Source organism: Balaenoptera physalus (assembly GCF_965194825.1).
Source record: "Balaenoptera physalus genome assembly, chromosome: 1".
NCBI lineage: Eukaryota > Metazoa > Chordata > Mammalia > Artiodactyla > Balaenopteridae > Balaenoptera > Balaenoptera physalus.
Genome location: NC_138882.1, coordinates 39,282,307 through 39,301,632, shown reverse-complemented (window position 1 = coordinate 39,301,632; position 19,326 = coordinate 39,282,307). Strand labels below are relative to the sequence as shown.

Sequence of the window (19,326 nt, the reverse complement as noted above, 5' to 3'; positions counted from 1 at the left end):
ATTCCCAGTGCCCTCTATCACTTTAGCTAAAGCAGACACTTGAAAATGTCTGAATGTGTGTCTTGCGTATAATAGGTAATCAATCTCTTAAATAAATAAGATAAACGTAAACACACAACTAAAACAATTCTGGAGCTGGCAAAGATATATGCCACTAGGGATTGGTCACCAAGATGGGAAGTCCTTTGAAAAGTTTTACTTAGGAGGAACACATAAAATTTAGCCTAGTGATGATATTGCTGTAGGGGCCTTGCACATCTGTATAGATGCATACAAACACACAGGGAAATTTTACAAACTACTTTCATTGTTTGTATTAAGGTAAGAGTAAGACAGGGCCTGAAAGATGCTGCAGACGTTCACATAAATCCTAGACGAGTTATATTAATTTTCAAAATATCTTCCTTAAAAACAAAGAAAAAAAAAAGGAAAAATATAGACGCTTCATCCCAGTCACATGTTTTTGGAAGAAGAGAAAAATACACTCTAGTGCCAACTATGTACCTTATCTAGGAACTTAATTTATTAAGCTACTTTTTTGAAAATATGAGTATTGATGGCACTATAACACTTAAAGGACTGATATATTTGCAGGATTCTAAGAGTGTGCGTTTGTTGTAAAGATGTATTTATACCTCTTTCGTAGAGAAAAACCAGTTTTGAGTGTTAGGGGGAAAAAACACTTGAGAAGGAAATTAACCTCACTTCAAATTTCCTGGTCCCCTACAACAGCAATCAAAAGGGGAACGGACGGAGAGTACAGCCCAGCATCGGCTCCACAGTAGGGACTGAGAAGGGTTAGGACCGGGACAGCAAAACTGGGCTCCCAGTTTGGTAGGAAGGCGGGTATTGTGGGAGGATGGCTTGCTGGGGCGAGGTCAATGTAAGGGGGTACACCCTGCGGTCCCTCGCTCCGCCAGCCCATCCCGCCGGGTCGGCAGGGCCGCACCGGAGCCCCACTCCGCGCAGCCAGGAGGAGGCAGCGGCCCTGGCACCATACCTGTCAGCCGGACCAGCTCCTCCCCGCGCCGGGCCACGGACCGAGGCCGACGGAACAGACAGGGCCGGCGAGAGTCGGGAGGACCCGCGGCGCCGCTCCGCCCACCCGCCTCCCGGGACGCGTTCGGGACCCCTGCGCCTCCACAGCCGCCTCCCGGCCCCATCCTCGCCTCGGCCTCTCGTGCACCTCCGAGCCCCTGCTACCTGGGCTTCCCCCCTCCTCACCAACCACGGACGGCCTCCACTTACCTTCAATCGCCATGATGTGCTCGCCCTGGACCGCACCAACTGGATGGCGGGGGCGGCGAGCGAGGGTGCGGGCGGAGGAAGCGCCGGGGCAGCCGGCGAGTGGAGCTGGGCGGGGTTAATCCCGCAGTCGCCGGGCTGCGCGGCCTGGGGGAGCCGCGGGCGGGGCGGTCTGGGGTGGGGCGGAGCGCCGCGAGCGCGCGGAAGAAATGGAACCTTCCCGGGCCGCCACTGCCGCCGGCACGTGACGCCGCCTCGCCCCCACCCCGCCTCCCCCACCGCGCCTCGCGCCGGGATTCGAAACAGGTGCGGGGTCCAAAGAGCCCCAGCACCGGCGCCCAAGGCCAGCCCGAGGCGCACTGAGCATGTGCGGACGGCTTCCACCCGCTCGGCCGGGAGCTTCTCTGGGCCCAGGACCCCGGCGGAGACGTCCGCTCCTCCCTTGCTTGCGGCCTCCGAAACCGATGAGGGAGGGGCAGGGGGAAGGATGTGGTCAGGACCATGGACAGGTCTCAATTGAAACTGGGCTCAAGAATCCCCACCCAGTGACTCCCTCAGACTTGGTAATCTGAAGGTCTGTTTTGTTTTTGTTTTGCTTTGCCTGAATCAGCCAAATACTCGCCTCAGATCTCCGCTGTGGGCTGAGAGACGGCTAGCTGGCAAAGAGCACACGGGAGAGAGACAGAGGGATCCTGAGGACAGCTGCTTCTCTCTCTCTCACTCACACACACACACACACACACACACACACACGTGTGCTCGTGCACGTCACCCCTTAGACTCCTGATAAAGCTTGCCATTAACCTGAGCTTGGTTTTCCCTCGGAAATATGCGTTGGCATTTGTCTCCACACATTTGAGGTCATACAAAAGTAGAGGTGAGACAGACGTTTCGACAAAGGGCCTGAAAAAGCAAGTCACATTCAAGTTCTTTTAACTGGCAAACCTATGAGCATTATGAACCGTCACAGGTCAACGTCGAACACAGAACAACTGGCCATTTAATTTTGACCTGAGGTACTTGAGCCAATCAACATTTACCCAACTCTCAGCCTTATTTGGTACTTTGACGACCTGGACAATGAACGGTGTAAACAACATGGAGGAATAGGGAGTTGGTGATTCTCCTTGCAAAGAAAATGCCTACTCCTAGTGCAAAATAGCTATACTGGAGACTGACACAAAGAAAATTTTGCACTTATGTAAGTGAGATTGGACTGTAAATCTAGAGCAGAAATTTCTTTCACTGCATTTATATAATCTCTCCCTCAGTCACAGTTTATGTTCAATAGACATTCATTCTTTACCATTTTCATTAGTTTGGTGAATATTTATCAAACCAGGAACTGTGCTAAAAGCTAGCTACAAACAAGAGTTGATATTGAAAGATCAAACAAAATGCTGTCCTACCAGAAAATATTAAAATGTCTATGTTTTAGGAAAGCTCTGTGTGTGTGTATGTTTACCATAGATATCTGTGAGATTCAGGTAAAATATGTATAGTGCCAAAGATATTTTCTCCAAGCAACCTCCCTTAAACTAGTCTTGAACTCCAAGGCATTGGTTTGAACTTGAAACCACAGTTCTGGGTTTGTGGTTTCTGGCTGGCTCTTCTCAGCCTTTTTAAGAATTTCATATTGAAAGCCAAAAGAAAAAAATCATCATTTCATCATCAATTACCTAAGTATCATATATGGGTCCAAGTTATTTGAGCTCCCATAACTCAGATTAATACCACAGTTTGCTCAGAAAATGAATTTGTGTGTGTGTGGCGAGCATGAGCTTCAAACTTGTCAAATCTGGGAATTTAGGCCAAGGATCCTCGATATTGATGACATTTCCCCCCAGATTAGAATGCATAATTCTTCCTACCAATATTGCCTTTTTTAAAAAATGCTCTCCAGATACTAGTTGGGAAATTTCTATGATTACTGTTGGACAATATCATATGGGTTAACCTAACTTTCCAACATTTCATATGGCTTCTGAGTTTGCTTAGGGGCCACTTGGAATTGAGATTTAACTTCTTATATACTCTTATTTCTAAAGTATGCCATGGGTTTGATACTTTTAATTTGGAAGAGTGTCAATTATTTATAATTTAAATGTTTTAAATTTTATCAGTCATGCATCCCACCTAAGGACAAGACGTTTTTGTAATTTTGACCATATACCTCTAAATAATCTTTAGTCTATACACCTTTACATTGTAGGGGATGTTCAAAAAATGCTTCATTTTAAATTCTTCATTCTTCCTTGTTAATGAATTATTTGAAAAATAGTTTCCAAACGTATAGTTCAAGCAATTACCCAATTTTCCCATCATGTGCTGTGGATAGTTAGGGGCTGAGACAGGAAAAGAAAAATAAAAGAAGTCAAAGTAACTCCTTTTCTTATGACTAGGAAATGGAAATGTGTTTTTGGTATTTTAAGTTTCAACTCAATATTTCATAGACATATTGTTTACAATGATAGTTTGACTTACAGGAGGACACAATGCTTAATTATCCAGTGGTATAGCTGAAACATCAGAAAGCAGAAAAAGAAAGCACTGAAGGTGAATCATGTGGAAAGAACAGCTCAAAGGGAAAGTGAAAGGTAATTGCACCTACATTAGTTAAGTAGTTTTCATGTGCCGAACAAAATAACCTACCACTATTAATAGCAATACTATCTTGATGGAAGAGTATATGTTCCAAGTTACAAAAGTTCCCAATGTACTTTTAAGAAACAAATGATTTTTAAATTTGGAAACTTCCTGTATTTAATTTAAGCTATTCAATTGAAAAAGTCCAAAGCCATTGAAAGAATGGAACAAAAATTCTATCTAGTAATATATATTTTATTCTAGTATATATAATTAAATATATGCTTAATTCTAGTATTATATATTACATATATAAAAATGGAGCCTTAACAAGTACCTATACCAAAAATTACATTTTGGAAAATTTAATAAGTGTTAGTTATCCAGGGATTTTGAATGTTTGCATAAGAGAGACATTTTTAAACTTTAAGCTTTATTAGCAGTTGCAATTATCTGAGAAGATGTGGCTAGATATAAGGATCTAATGAAAATCTAGTTAAAACCATTAATATTGCATTTCTTCCATGAATCATAATGTCATGGAAACACTTATATATTAGTTATTTATTCTAGGAACTTTTCCAATCAGAGCAACTCAACTTGAACTAGCTTATGGAAAATGGAAAGTTAATTATAAAGGTGTAAGTATAGAAATAAAGCTGGGCCTCAGTATCAGCAATCTCGGGAATCTGAATGCTATCACAATATTTTCTGCTCCTTATCTCTACCTGTTCTGCATGTTGGTTTTTTGCTTGCTCACGACAAGCTAACTTTATCCCTATGGTGGAAAACATGACTCCTGAGAAATTCCAAGCTTTACAGCTCACAGATTCTACCACATTTCTGTGCCTCAAGTCCATAAATTCCAAAAAAGGTGGGATGTCATTAGCTCTACTTAAATAAGGTAACCTACCCCAGACCAATTAGGAAGCCAGATACTAAAATTAGCCTAGCTTGGGTCAGGTGCATACCTCTGACAAAACCTCTGTGGCCATAATGGGAGGGTCATGGAGGAATACAGTGGCCCCCATGGGACCTATACGGATGAACGGGGGAGAAAGGAAAATGGTTCCCAGAAAGGGATTCTTGGACAGAGAAAACTTAAGTGATGCCTGCAAGGGTACTGTACTTCAGCACATTTCCCTGAGGTTCTCTTAGAGCAGAACTGTTCAAAAGAATTGTCTGCGATAATGAAAACTGTCTATATTTGTGCTACGCAATACACTGGCTACTAGCCATATGTGACTAGTGTCTACTGTATCAGACAGCACAGCCTTAGAGCTACAGAAATGGCATGGTGGGGTTCAGGGAGGGACTGCCAGAGAAGATTGCTCAGTGGGCACTTACTTGGTGGGATAAACTGTAATGTCTTTGGTGGGAGGAGAACCGTAATAACTTCCCATTTGTGGATACTCTACCTGATAGAGTGGTACAATAAGAAGTGTATCTATCCTGCTGTGTGGAGGTAATTAAAGACGAAAATGGAAAGAAAAAATAAAAGTAAACATAAATCAGAACAATTCTTTTTTCTCTTTGATTTCCTCCATATTTTCCTCAAGACTTATCACTTACTCCACTACAGGCAGCAAAGTAATAGCTAAAAGAGAAAATAAACGTGGAGCATTCTAGAATTCTTTTTATTCACTTAGATCAAATGGTAGCTTTCCTTCTTGCCTTCTAAAACTTTAGAGATAGCACAAGCTCTACCAAAGAAAAGAAAAAAGAGAACAAATAGCATAGACGCTAATTTACTACCCTACACTTTCTTCCATTATATTTTCTAAGCCTTTCATGCAGACTGAAGAGCCACCTACACTCCTTTCCCTTTTCATCTCCAAATATGATGTGCTCCTGTATAATCTCTGTTAATATTTATTATTGATCAGTGAAGTTATTGCTATCAGCTAAATGTATGGAGCAGTACACTGTGGTTTACTGACACAGTTACAACACAGCAGGATACTGGCCTGTCAGTGTGGAGGAGTGAATGAAACTTCTAAACATATAGAGCAATTTGACACAAAATGTTCAACAAGTACTTGCTTATGGGGATATGAACTAAATAAGCTAAACGTTCTTACTCACAGCAAAGAAGTATATTATTTTGTTCTAGGTAGGAGTACTTGATTATATTTAAAAAAATGTTTCGGAACTTCGCTGGTGGCACAGTGGTTAAGAATTTGCCTGCCAATGCAGGCGACACGGGTTCGAGCCCTGCTCTGGGAAGATCCCACATGCTGCGGAGCAACTAAGCCCGTACGCCACAACTACTGAGCCTGCGCTCTAGAGCCCACGAGCCACAACTACTGAAGCCCGCGAGCCTAGAGCCTGTGCTCCGCAACAAGAGAAGCCACCGCAATGAGAAGCCTGCACACCACAACGAAGAGTAGCCCCCACTCGCCACAACTAGAGGAAGCCCACGCGCAGCAACGAAGACCCAACGCAGCCAAATAAATAAATAAATAAATTTTTTCACAGCTAGATGCTCCCATGATAATGACAAGTGACAGTTATATAACAATTTTCACTTAAAGGTCAAAAAATATACCACAGACCTTTGCAATGACATAATTATGTCACACACCAGTAAATGCGGCCACCTACCATGTAGAAAGCAGAAGGCAACTTGTAGAAGGTCTCAAGAACATACATATGTAGGAAGGGAATTGAATTCTACGCTGAAGAAAATAATTGATACTCTGAGTTAGATGAGAAAATCTACTGCTACAAAAGTCATTCAAATCTCCTTAGTTCATATAACTGTAAATGTGTGAGCCTGATTCAGAGAAGGTCACTAAGAGCTTTTATTGCTTACATTTATCAAATACAAGAATGACAAGCATAGAATTCTTTGGATAAAAGTAGATACTTACTAAATTTTTATTAAATGAATAAATAAATCATAATAGGCTTAGGTGCCTAGATCCTTTATATTAGTTGTTCTTAAGCTTTGAAGTGTACATCTGTACACCAATAAGATAAAATAGCCATTGATGATGGTGATAAAGAGAAACTTAAAAGAACTCTTTAAGAAACTTAAATAACTTTTTATCTAGAATCGTATTTCTCATTATTATCTTCCCAATTATTTTTTCCCAATATAGAATTTCTCTTTGCTTAACTATATACTGTTATAAATGAAAGGGAACATTTCATAGAGTTTCATATAACATGCCATACTCTGACGTTAAAAAAATTTATTGATGTTTTTTATTTTAAGGTGGAACAGTTTATTAAAGGAATTATGGAATATCTTTTGAGGATTCAGAAATAGATTATAATAGATTGTTGTTGGGCCACAACAATCTATTATAGGACAATGATTTGTAAGAGTACAGTATCTCTTTTACATTATATGCTAAGGTTTGGAAGTGAATTGTGAAACTCTAAGCACAATTTATGTTTCAATTGCTATAGTAAGGTTTTCATTTCATGAAGCTGCTCAAAGAACTTAAAAAACACTACAAAATATGATTTAAAAATAATACTTGTTGGTAACTCCCTAGGAAATCTAATTTCTCTCCTAAAACAATATGTACAAATATTTTGTTTAACTTTCAGTAGAAAAGATGATGTAAAAATAATAGATAAAGCTATTAGGGTACCTGCTACTTCTACCACTTTCTGTCCACTGCATCTTATTGTCATCAGTTTACATGCGAAAAAAATGTACTTTTTCAGTTGCTAAGCCCTGTTTTTTTTCTTTTCCATTCAGACTTTTCCCCCAACCAAAATATACTTGGTTAACTTTATTCCCATATTACTAAATATTCACCCAATTTCACTCCAGAGGTGGAATTTGTACCTAGGATAAAATCAGAGAACTCCAAAGAATTTGAACATCTGCCTAGGAAGAGGTGAGGCACCTAGTGTTGTTACCCAAAATAAAACCCTCCATATTTTGATATACTAGCTACCTATACTATTCAACCTGGTCCTTTATTTTAAAATATGAATAGAGAGGCAAGGATCTCTAGACATGTAAAATGGACCTAAGTGAACACTGGATAAACGATTCCAAGGGAAACTCAAAGAGTTTCAAAAAAAATATTACAAGTCTTTAAACAAGGTACTGAAAGGAAAAAGAGAGAAATCCAAGAACAAGGAAGACTTAATGAAATTTAAAAATATGATCGTTGGAACAAAACATTCATTAGAAGGGGTGGAAATGGCACCAGGACTTTGGAAAACAGTTGTGGCAATTTCATAAAAAGTTAAACACACATCTACCATATGATCTAATCATCCTTCTCCTAGATATTTGTCCAAGAGAAAGGAAAGTGTATGTCCATACAAAGACCTGTACATGAGTATTCATAGCAGCTTTATTTGCCAAAAACAGAGACAACTGAAGTGTTCATCAATAGGTGAATGGATAAACAAACTGTGTATTGTATGGATTTTTTATGGATATCCATACAATGGAATAATACTCAGAAACTGAAAGGGATGAACTATTGATACACACAACCTCATGGATGAATCTCAAAATAATTATGCTAAGTGAAAGCATCAGAGAGAAAAAAGAATATATACTGTACGTTTCCATTTATATAAAAGTTTAAAATTTGTAAATGACATAATCTATAGTGAGAGAAATCAAATGAATGGTTGCCTGGGGGGAAAAGGGAAAGATGGTCTAGTGAGAGGGAGGAAGGAGAGATTACAAAGAAGCAGAGGGGAGCTTTTTGTGGTGATGGATATGTTCCCCATCTTGATTATGGTGATGGTTTCATGGATGTATACCTATGTCAAAACTTATCAAATTCTATACTTTAAATATATGCAATTTATAGTTGTCAATTATGCCTCAATAAAGCTGTTTGAACAAAGGGGAAAAAACAGAATATGAAGAAAAAAGAAGGACTAGAAGAGAAAAAAGGCAAATGAATGGAAAATGTGAGAAAAAAATTAAAATTCATAGATCAATCGTGGAAGTCTAGTGTTTAGCTGATAAGAGTTCCAGAGGGAAAGAACAGAGAATATCAAGCACAGATGGTTAAAGAAACAATGGAAAAATATCTCCCAGATGTAAAGAAAGCCTCTGGGCTTTAGATGGAAAGAGCTCTTCAAGGGCTAAGTAAGAAAAATGAATAAAAACCCACACCTAGACACATCTCATTGAATTTCAGAACATCAAGGATAATGAAGATCCTTAAAGCTTCCAGAGATGGAAAAAAAATAAAATAAAAATTAAAAAGTCAATGCCAGAAAAATGAGATTCAAATTGGTCAGAAATCTCAATAACAAAGTGGTTGTTAGAAAAAAATGGAACAATGTGTACCGAGTACTGAGGGGAAAATGACTATGGAACTCAAATTCTGTGTCAAATCAAACTTAGTCAAGAGTGAGGACAAAATTAAGTTATTTAAGGAATGCATGGATTCTCTCGTGCACTTTTTTTTTTTTTAGATTTTTAACTTGATATAGCCCAACAAAATGAGAACGGAATCTAAGGAAGAGAAAGCTATGGATCCAAGAAATGGTGAAACTAACCTATGAATACAATGAAAAGAAATCATAGAATGACAGCTGGGCAGCAAGCCTAGAAAGCAACACATTTAAATTAGAAAAGAAAGTCTGAAGAATATGCTCAGGGAGAAAATTCTTTCCATTCAACAACTAATATATTACAAAGCTGGAAGATATTATTATCATGAAAAAGGTATCTATTTCTTCTCTCAGTAGAAAAAAGAAAGGCAATTAGATAGTCTACAGGGGAAAGCCATATATTCCATACATCAAGCAAATTAAATAGGGTATGATTTTGAGTAGCTGTTAGGGTTTAAGACAAGAAAATCCATTTGACCTTGACACTGTTTGGGTCAGCACTGATTTAGCAATATAGAATTACATTTTCTAATCATATACTTTTCATCAAAATAAATAATATTTATTTAACCATAATATTATAAAATATTAAAATAAAATATTTGCTCTAAGGTGTTAGAAAGAGTATGAAATACTTACCGTAAAGAACAGAATGTAAATGTTAGCAATCTTGACAACATCAAAGTAAGGACAGAGCCATCAGAGGCTAAGACGTAAAGCAAAGGGATGAGAGAAAAAGAATAGTTTAGGGATGGTAATTTCTCTCATCTTACATAATGCAGAATTAGAAGTTTTCTTTTTTAACTGATGAAAGATAAGTAGAAGTTTTATATATTTTTGATTGATATAAATGAAAAATAGAACATGGGTATATATATTCTTTTATTATTCATATATATGGTATAGTATTGAATATATATTTAGGAGGAGAGGGTGAAGGGAGAAAAGGTGAGAAACAGTACATATAAGCCAAATTCCTCTTCTTTCATAAATGGGAGTAAATAGATATTGTCTAAACTTATAAATTAATAAAGAGAACTGTAAGTATATTCTTTAGAATTATGGTGATAATCGCAAGAACCAAAACCAGAAACATATAAAAGAAGCTTACCTCTTGGGAATATGCTGGGTGTATGGGAAGTCTCAGTTGGAAAATATTTCTTTTTATTTTGTTTTATACCATTCTATACATGAGTATGTTTTATTAAAAACAAAAGCATAAGTTAAGCAGCTCCCACTTTCACTACCCTCAGGATAAAATCCATACTTACAAGGTTCTTGACAGTCTAATTCCAAATGACCTTTTCAAACTTGTCTCCCAGAATTCATGTATCTGATCATCTCAGTTTTTCCTCAATGTCCCCTGCTCTCTCACACCTTCATGCATGTCTTTTGTACACAGTTATCTTTCTGTCTTAAGGTGGAAGGTAGAGATCTTCTTTGCTGGGGAAATTTCTATTCATCGTTTAAGAATGAGATCAGCAAGGGTGACTTCCCTAGTGGCCCAGTGGCTAAGACTCCATGCTCCTAATGCAGGGGGCCTGGGTTTGATCCCCAGTCAGGGAACTAGATCCCACATGCTGCAACTAAAGATCCCGCACGTGGCAATGAAGATCCCTGTTGTGCCACAACTAATACCTGGTGCAGCTAAATAAATAATTAAAAAAAAAAAATAGGGTTTTAATTTAAAAAAAAAAAAGTAGAAGAATAAGATCAGCAAGAAATCATTTAAAAAGGAGAAATTAGACTATGTAAAAATTTAGGACACTATAAACAAACTTTAAAGATAAATACAAATTGGGAAATGAAATATTTACAGCAGTTGGAGAGCAGTAAAGAAAGTAGTTAGAGCATGGACTCCAGCACCAAAATGCCTACTAACTGGCTCTACCACCTAACAGCAGCAAGGTCTTGGGCAAGTTATTTAACTTTCATATGCCTCAGTTTCTTCATCTGTAAAATAGCAATAATAATAGTACCGACTTTACAGGATGTTTTTGAGGAATAAATTAGTACATGTAAAGCACTTAGAACCTGGCTTATACTAGGTGGCATATAAGTTTTAGATATTATTGTATTGTTGAGGATTTTAAAGAACACTTAAAATCAATAAGAAAACAATATGCTGGCATCCACTAGAAAAGGGGTTGTAGATATGAAGAGTCAATTCACAAAAGAAGAAATACTAATGGGCAATAACTATGCGAAATTGCTCAAGTTTACCATTGATAAAAGCAATGGAATGTAAAACAAATGAGATTTCTTTCAAATATCAGTTTAGCAGAGATTTAAGTGTTTGATAGTGCTTAGTTCTGACAAGGGTATGGGAAAATGGACACGCTCCCAAATGTGAGGACAAGGGAGGGGAGTGGCTGGGATAAACTGATATAATGTTTCTGGAGACCAATGTGGCAATCTTAATCAAAATTAAAGATACCTACAGTTGAACTTCTAACAACATCGGTTCAAACTTCATGGGTCCACTTATACTCGGATGTTTTTCAATGAATGCATACAATACTACTAAACGATCTGCCCTTGGTTCAGATGCCCTTGGATGTGAAACCACTGATACGCAGGAACTGTGGATATGGAGGGCCAGCTCTGAGTTATACATGGATTTTCGACTGTGAAGAGAGTTGGTGTCCCTCACCCCCATCTTGTTCAAGGGTCAACTGTAATATATTTTTGACCCAGTCATTCTAATTTTATGAATTTCTCCTAAATAAATAATTAAGTTTGCAAGACTATCTTTTTTGTTTGTTTGTTTAGAAAAGTAAATAATTAGAAAAAACCTAAATGTCCATCAACAGGAGTCCGTTAAATAAATTAGGATTCACCCATACAATAGAATACTATGCATTTATCAAAAATGGATAAAGTTGAGCCATATTTATTGACATACAAAGATATCCATGATGTGTTAGGACTTTTTCTTTTCAATCTAGCATTTGGAGGGCTTATTCTCCACTAGGCAATTAATCTGTAACATTTTGTTTAACTCTCATCACAACTCTGTAAGGTATATCATGTTATTAGATCAGTATTATAAATAAGGAAACAAAAGTTCAGAGCCATTTGGTGACTTACCAAGGTCACAACTCAAACCCAGGCCCACTGATTCTGAAGCCCACGTTCTTGATGTGAATGCATAATGCATATAGGTTATAGGCCAGTTCATACACTATGAACCCATTTATTATATTATATATAATAAATATGTGTTGTGATTTTATGTGTCAACTTGACTGGGCCACAGTGTGCCCAGATATTTGGCCAAACATTATTTTGGATGTGTCTGTGAAAGTATTTCTGGATCAGATTAACATTTAAATTAGTAGACTGAGTAAAGCAGATTGCCCTCCCTAATGTGAGTGGATCTCATCCAGTCAGTTGAAGACCTGAACAGAACAAAAAGACTGAGTAAGAGGAAATTCATTTTGCCTGCATCCTTGAGCTGGGACATTGGTCTTTTCTTGCCTTTGGACACAAACTGAAACACCAGCTCTCCTGCTGGTCTCCAGCCTGCCAGCTTTTGGACTGGAACTTACACTGTCAGCTCTCCTGGTTCTCAGGCCTTTGGACTTAGACTGGAACTATACCATCGGCTCTCCTGGGTCTCCAGCTTGCCAACTGCAGATCTTAGGACCTATAATCACGTGAGCCAATCCCTTATTCTCTCTCTCTCTCTCTCTCTCTCATATATATTATATAGGTAGATGATATAGATATATAGATATACATGCACACTATTGGTTCTGTTTCTCTGGAGAACCCTGACTAATACATATATAATACACATTTTTAAGACACAGGAGTGTTGGATGGATATATACCAAACTGTTAACAGTTGTTTCTTCTGGGGGCCAGAAGCATGGGATAGACTTTCACTTTATATTTTATCATTCTGTGGTCTTTAAATTTTTCACAACCAGCAAGAATAGCATTTAAAATTAAAAGTATATAATTATATTCTGAAAGTAAAGTTAAAAATGGCTCCTCCTCCTCTCTGTGATGACTCCCAACCCTCTTTCCCTTCAATCAGGGGGAAGAACATGCCTGACATTTTGCATTTACATATATTGTAAAATTTAGAGTATCTCTTCATAATTGAATGGGCCTTAGGCTGAGTCCTACTTTAGGAATCCTGTTTCATTCACCTTCCTGGTCCCCTTTCACTGAGGAGAATAAAATGGGAATTTCCTCAAAGAGATTTGGTTTGAGCTGGACAGGGCAACCTAACCTGAGGGAGGAGGTCTATATTCAACTCACCTTTGCCTGTGCTCTCTTTTTCTTTGTTTTCCTCAAAAGGGTTTTACTGCTCTCTGTTAGGGGCCATTCCCTTTTGATTTAGCCTCCTTTTATGGCTGAGGCTTAGTTATATAATCATAGCGAAGTTCTTTATTTTCTCCAAATTTCCTTTGTAGGGCTTTTCTTTTGGTGCTGGTCATTGGGTAGTCACTTAATGTTCTGAGCTGTATCTCTACAGAATGGGAGAATCTAGATCTAGGGGATAATTTTAAAGAAAAATTTGGACAATGTTGTCAAGGATCCACAGCCCAAAGGAAACCCCTGTGTATAAGCACCTCCAAATTGGGGGCAAGGGTTGGATTTATATGCTTCTCCTTTTTCTCCATACTGCCATGGGAAGATCTAGGAAAAACCCCAATCTTGTATTCTGATCTCCCTCACGCTGACCATATATGACTCTCATTTTCCCCAGTGTATATTAAATAAGAGGATATGCTTGTGTGGTTGTACAGAATATAAAAGTACTAACTCTAAAACTTTGTTTTGTAGTTAAAATGGCCAACAGCTGAACTAAACCTACCTGATCTATGTTCTCAGATTATCCAAAGCAATGAACTAGAGTGGGGGACTGGATAAGAACTCTATCTAGAATACTACACTATTTGTCCTGCACTTGCACAAACCTGAGAGCGAGTGCCTCCTTAAAACTTGCACCCTAGACATTTTGCTTATCTCACCCTTAGTCCTAACCCTGGGTCCTGCCATCTCTAGCTTCCCTGGGTCACAGCAATGGGAGAGGATCCCAGCAGTGATAAATCTTTCTCACTCCCAGCGCCAAGCCCACAGTGGTTCCTCATTAATAAAAATGTATTTAATTAATGAGAAGTCTTCAATAAAGTCCTCCAATAAATGAAAGAAAACAGAAGAGGTAAGACCTAAGCCAGAAGCAGCACAAGTGGAAAGGACCTGGAATTTTCATTGAGAATAAGTTTAATTTCCATAAATAGGGTACCTACTAAAGTTATTCATGTGATTTTAGGCTGCCATTTTAGATGCTTATTATCTATCATAAACAAAGCAGTAATCCCACCTTTTTCTGCCCTGGTTAAGAAACTACCTGGAGTGAATTCAGCAACAAGATATTTCTAACTATATTCTAAGAGAAAAAGTTAAAAAGCTGATAATGTTTCGTCTGAAAAAAAAAATGACTCAGGGACGCCATGATAATTGTTTTCAAATATTCGAATGGCTGCCAGCTGTAAAGGAAGCAGGCTTATTCTGTATGGTTGCAGGGTTAGAGCCAAAACCAGTGGGTGGCAGCTGCACAGAAACAGATCTTGGCTTGTTATAAACCCTGGTGCCCAGATTATTATTGTTACAAATAATCACTCTTGGTTTAGTATGTAAAATAATTGGATTTTTTTACCACAGTAAACCAGATTGTAATCATACACTGCATACAAGCTCTACTGGAACAGAATAATGCTAACAGGCTGGTCAACAAAAACATTAGATGGATGGCAGATTTGGGAAGCTGCCATGTCTCCTTCCTTCTATCTCTTTCCCCTCTTACTCACTTGGCTTTTTTTTAAAATTCATCTTATATGAAGTTTTCCCAGGTGGGCTTTCTTCCTGGGGAATTCCCTGGCGGTCCAGTGGTTGGGACTCGGCGCTTTCACTGCTGTGGCCTGGCTTCAGTCCCTGGCCAGGGAGCTAAGATCCTGTAAGCTGCGTGGCGCAGCCAAACAAAAAACAAAAAACCTCTTCTTGGAACCCATCCCATACTCTCTTCATCCCTCCCTCTCCAAAAGTCCAGCTCCCCAGTAGCCTTCATTTTATCCCAGCCACCTGCTCTCAAAATCATAAGGACCATATGCTGATTTTGTCACATGGACCAGACCTTAGATTTTGCATGCTCCCACCCCTTATCCATCTCCATCTATCTCATCTCCTTCCCCTTCATTTATATTTTTGATTTAATACCCACATATTCACCTCTAATCTCCCTAAGGTCAAGAAGCTAAAATGGAGAACAATCGATGCCCATATAGATACTCTCCATTTCTGAGATTCTGTGATTCTAAGACAAGGTTGGGGTATAAATGAACATGTTGTGCTTGAAGGATGGTGATATTTGCAAGACACAGGAGTTGTATTAGGGAATAGTAAGAGTCATATTAGAAAGTTGCGAATGCCAGAGAGAGAATGAGAACTCTCCGAAAACCGTGTAGGTTTCTTGTAATAAGAAAACGATTTGTTCAAACTGAGGTTCTAGTCATTAAATTACAAGGTGGAGTGTACATTGGTAGAAGAAGGTTGAGAATAGAGGCAGGAACTAATTAGAAGAGGCTCTGGTAGTCCAAGAATAAGATCATGAAAGTATGGACAATGGCAGCAGCTGTGGGAATAAAAACAAAGACTTGAACTGGAGAGGCATGTTAGAATTTTGACGAACAATGTACTAGACATTATTGTTTTATCTGTCCAGAAAAACATATCCATTCTTTTCAAGGAGCTGCTCATCTCCCGCTCCAGCCGTATGATTCAGAGTGGACTGAGATGCCGCCATGAGATCGCTCCCCACAGACCTCCTACTGCAGGCAGCACGACTGACTAAGGGACCCAGCCGCTGCACCTTGAAACCCATCTCCAAGTTTGCATGGAGGCCACGCCTCCCGCAGGCTGCTCCTGCCAATCACTGAGTATGACAGGAATACCAAGGCAGATCAGTTCCTGAGAGACAAGGGACTCCTATTTCAGCCAACTTCCTTCGGCTCAAGAAACTACACAGTAGCTTTGCTGAACCTTCCATAGCCTGCACAGCAATCTAGGCCAACTACTTTCTCTCCTTCACTCAGGGTCAGACTGCATCATAGTCTGATGTCTTCCCAGCCCTGACCAGCTCCCTCCGTTTCACACAGACATTTCCTCAAATAAAATCCTTATATTTTAATTCCATTTTGACATCTGCTTCTTAGAGAACACAGACTACTACAACGGCCAATCCCAAATATAGTACAACATTCACTAGCCACAGTGATTGGTCCAAGGAATAAGCATGTGACTCAAGCTGGACAAATAAGAATGCCTCCCTGAGACTGGCTGAATTTAAAATGGAGACCATACTCAGTTTTTCTTTATGTGCTTTGAGCTGTAGGCTGTGACATCGTCTTTTACTGGTGTCCCAGCCTTGTGAAAAATACTCAGAAAGTATAGCTATCATCCAGATAGAAAGAGCACATTCTAGTGGCACCAGTTTGCTGGTTCCAATTCCAGAGGTTCCTAGACCTGTTCTAGTGCCTGCACTTCTTTCTTCGGTTCTGTGAACAACCCCTGGATCCTTCCAGAAAATTCCCTTTTTTCCTTAAGCTAGGTGGAGTTTCAATCCCATTAGCTCTCATCCAATTCAAACTCCAACATTTTCAACCAAAAAAAAAATATATATATATATATAAATATATATATATTTTAACAGATATAGGATTCAGTACAGAAAAAAGCAAAATTAGTTCTAATTTATTAATGTTATAAGCATAAGAGACCAAATTAATGGTATTATTCATAAAAATATGAGGACTAGAAACATTTTATGGGAGATGATTGAGTCACAAGAGGATACCCAAATAAAAATGTATTGTAGGGTATTGAGGTTACTAAAAGATTGGAACCTTAGTGAGAGGTCTCAGGCATGAGAGGTAGGTAAAGCATAGACTTATTACCTGAAACTAGGAGGTAAAATCAGTTTACCAAGATAGTACATTGGGCTTTTACAATGTAATGAGATGATCGCTTCCTCTATTTTTTATTTTGTATGTATTTTACATAATCTATATGAAATTGTTACTAACATACATATTCTTCATTAATGTAATTTGGCAATTAGTTCAAATTAACTATATCTTTTATTTGTTTTAACAAAGGTTAAACAAGGTTAAAGCCAAAATAATAAACAACACAAACAATAGCATTTACCATAAATATTTCTGGATGTAATTACTTTAAATAACAATTTCATATATCTGAAAGAATGTGAGCGAGGATCAAGAAGAAAATATCCTACTCATGTGTCTTTACAACTTAAAAAAAATAACTAAGGAGAGATTTGAATGCTAACTCATTCTAAAGCTAAGTCAAAAATGGATTAAGTTTTTAAAATTTTTCCTTCATGAATCCCATTTCTGAGTCACATGATAGCATATTTTGCACTTTCCTTAAAAATTTTAAGTCAAAAGTCATTGTTATAACAGTGATACATTTGAGGACACAGAGAATTTAAAAATATATGACTTCTCTTTAAGAGATAAGAAACCTCTTTCCCAGAAAATTGATTAGGCCAGTAGGTAATGAGGTGGCTGTGATAATTATGATATTGTGCCATGCCCTCAATGGTCTGAATTCTCAATTTGAATTTTTCACAAAGAACATTTGGCAGCAACCTCATAACTCTTGCCAAGAAGAGTTGACTCTGTTGGCCATCCAAACTAGTGAGTTAACCAAAATGTCCCCCAACAGGGTATTAAATACCCAAGTTTCTTTAAAATACCTGCCTTAATGAATTCATGTATTTTCTTGACTCCTGAAATAAAATCAGATTTTTTGTTTTTGTGTAGCATAGCATAAAGAAGGCCTTCTCTATGTTTGTTTCTCAAACCGTGGTTCTTAATACTGTAACAGTATCACCTGAGACTTGTTAGAAACACAGACTGCCAGGCTCCATCTCACATCAAATGCATCAGAACCTTTGGAGGTACAGCCTGAGGATCCATATTTTTTAAAGCAAGTGATTCTCATGAAAAGCAAACCTTTACTCCATAAGGATTGATTTTTAAATACAGAATATTTTCCCCTCTCTAGATGATTTTAAATTCAGGAATATAACATATACTGAAGTTTTTCAACTTTAAAAAGTATTGAAGAATACTTTATGTCTCAGGAAGAAAGACTAGAGAAACAAATCTTTTGGGATATCTTCCTATTCCATGACACATCTCCCCTTCTCTGAGAACAGTTTTCCCAGCTACCAGTGGTGAGACCCTGGGAGTCATGTTTGTGTAGTATACCTTAATCTTTGGTCATGATTGATTGGGCCAGGGGTAATACCTAACCCAGATGCACCAATCAATCCCAGTCAACCTCTTTCTCTCATTTGAACTGAGAAAGTGAAAGAACATAATAATTGGGGGCTATCACCTAAAGGCTTAGAATGAAGTTCACTAACTCTTGACACCAAGGTCCCCAGAGCTGCCCTGTCCTTCCCAGCCTTAACTTAGGTCTGACATAAAAGAAGATATTTCAACTGTGAAACAAGAACAGGATAAAATGGAACATTTAGAGTACATGAAAAAAGATTTTTGGAATTAAAAATAATATAAATTAAATTTCAATATAAGGGTTGAAGGATACAGTTGAAGACATCTCCAGAAAGTTGAGTAAATTGACAAAGATATAAAAAATAGGGAAAACAACATAAGGGGACACAGAAGTTCCAATATTCAAATAAATGGAGTTTCAGAAAAATAGAAGAGAAGAAATCATCGAAGAAAAAAATCTAGGAAATTTCCCATATCTGAAGGACATGATTTTACAGATTGAAAGGGCACTCTGAGTGCCCAGGACAATTAATGAAAAGAGACCCACATGAAAGCACATTTCATGAATGTGTGGAATGTTGAGGACAGCAAGAAGATCAGAAAACAGATGTATCACAAGGGTAAATGTAGAACAATCTGATGCATAATAGTTGCTCAATAAATTGAATCAGGTTGGCTTTAGACTTTTAAGCAACACCACCATAAACTAGAAGGAATTAAAGCAATGCCTTTGGAATGCTGAAGAAAAATATTTCCTAAGCCTCTATATTCAACCAAGTTATAAATAAAGTGGAAAAGTAGAATAAAGACATTTTCAGACCTC

At 38.2% G+C, this 19,326-nt stretch overlaps 1 protein-coding gene across 2 annotated transcripts in view; it reads right to left on the bottom strand.

The window, feature by feature from the left end:
* The window catches only part of SYT14 (synaptotagmin 14), a 272,609-nt gene extending 254,975 nt beyond the window's left edge, over window positions 1-17,634 (bottom strand). For both annotated transcript variants that reach the window (XM_082464356.1, XM_082464357.1), the window contains exon 1: window positions 1,249-17,634. In XM_082464356.1, coding sequence (XP_082320482.1) covers window positions 1,249-1,261 — 13 coding nt within the window. In that variant the 5' untranslated portion in view covers window positions 1,262-17,634. The remainder of the gene's footprint in view (window positions 1-1,248) is intronic.
* Between the last annotated feature and the right edge of the window lie 1,692 nt (window positions 17,635-19,326).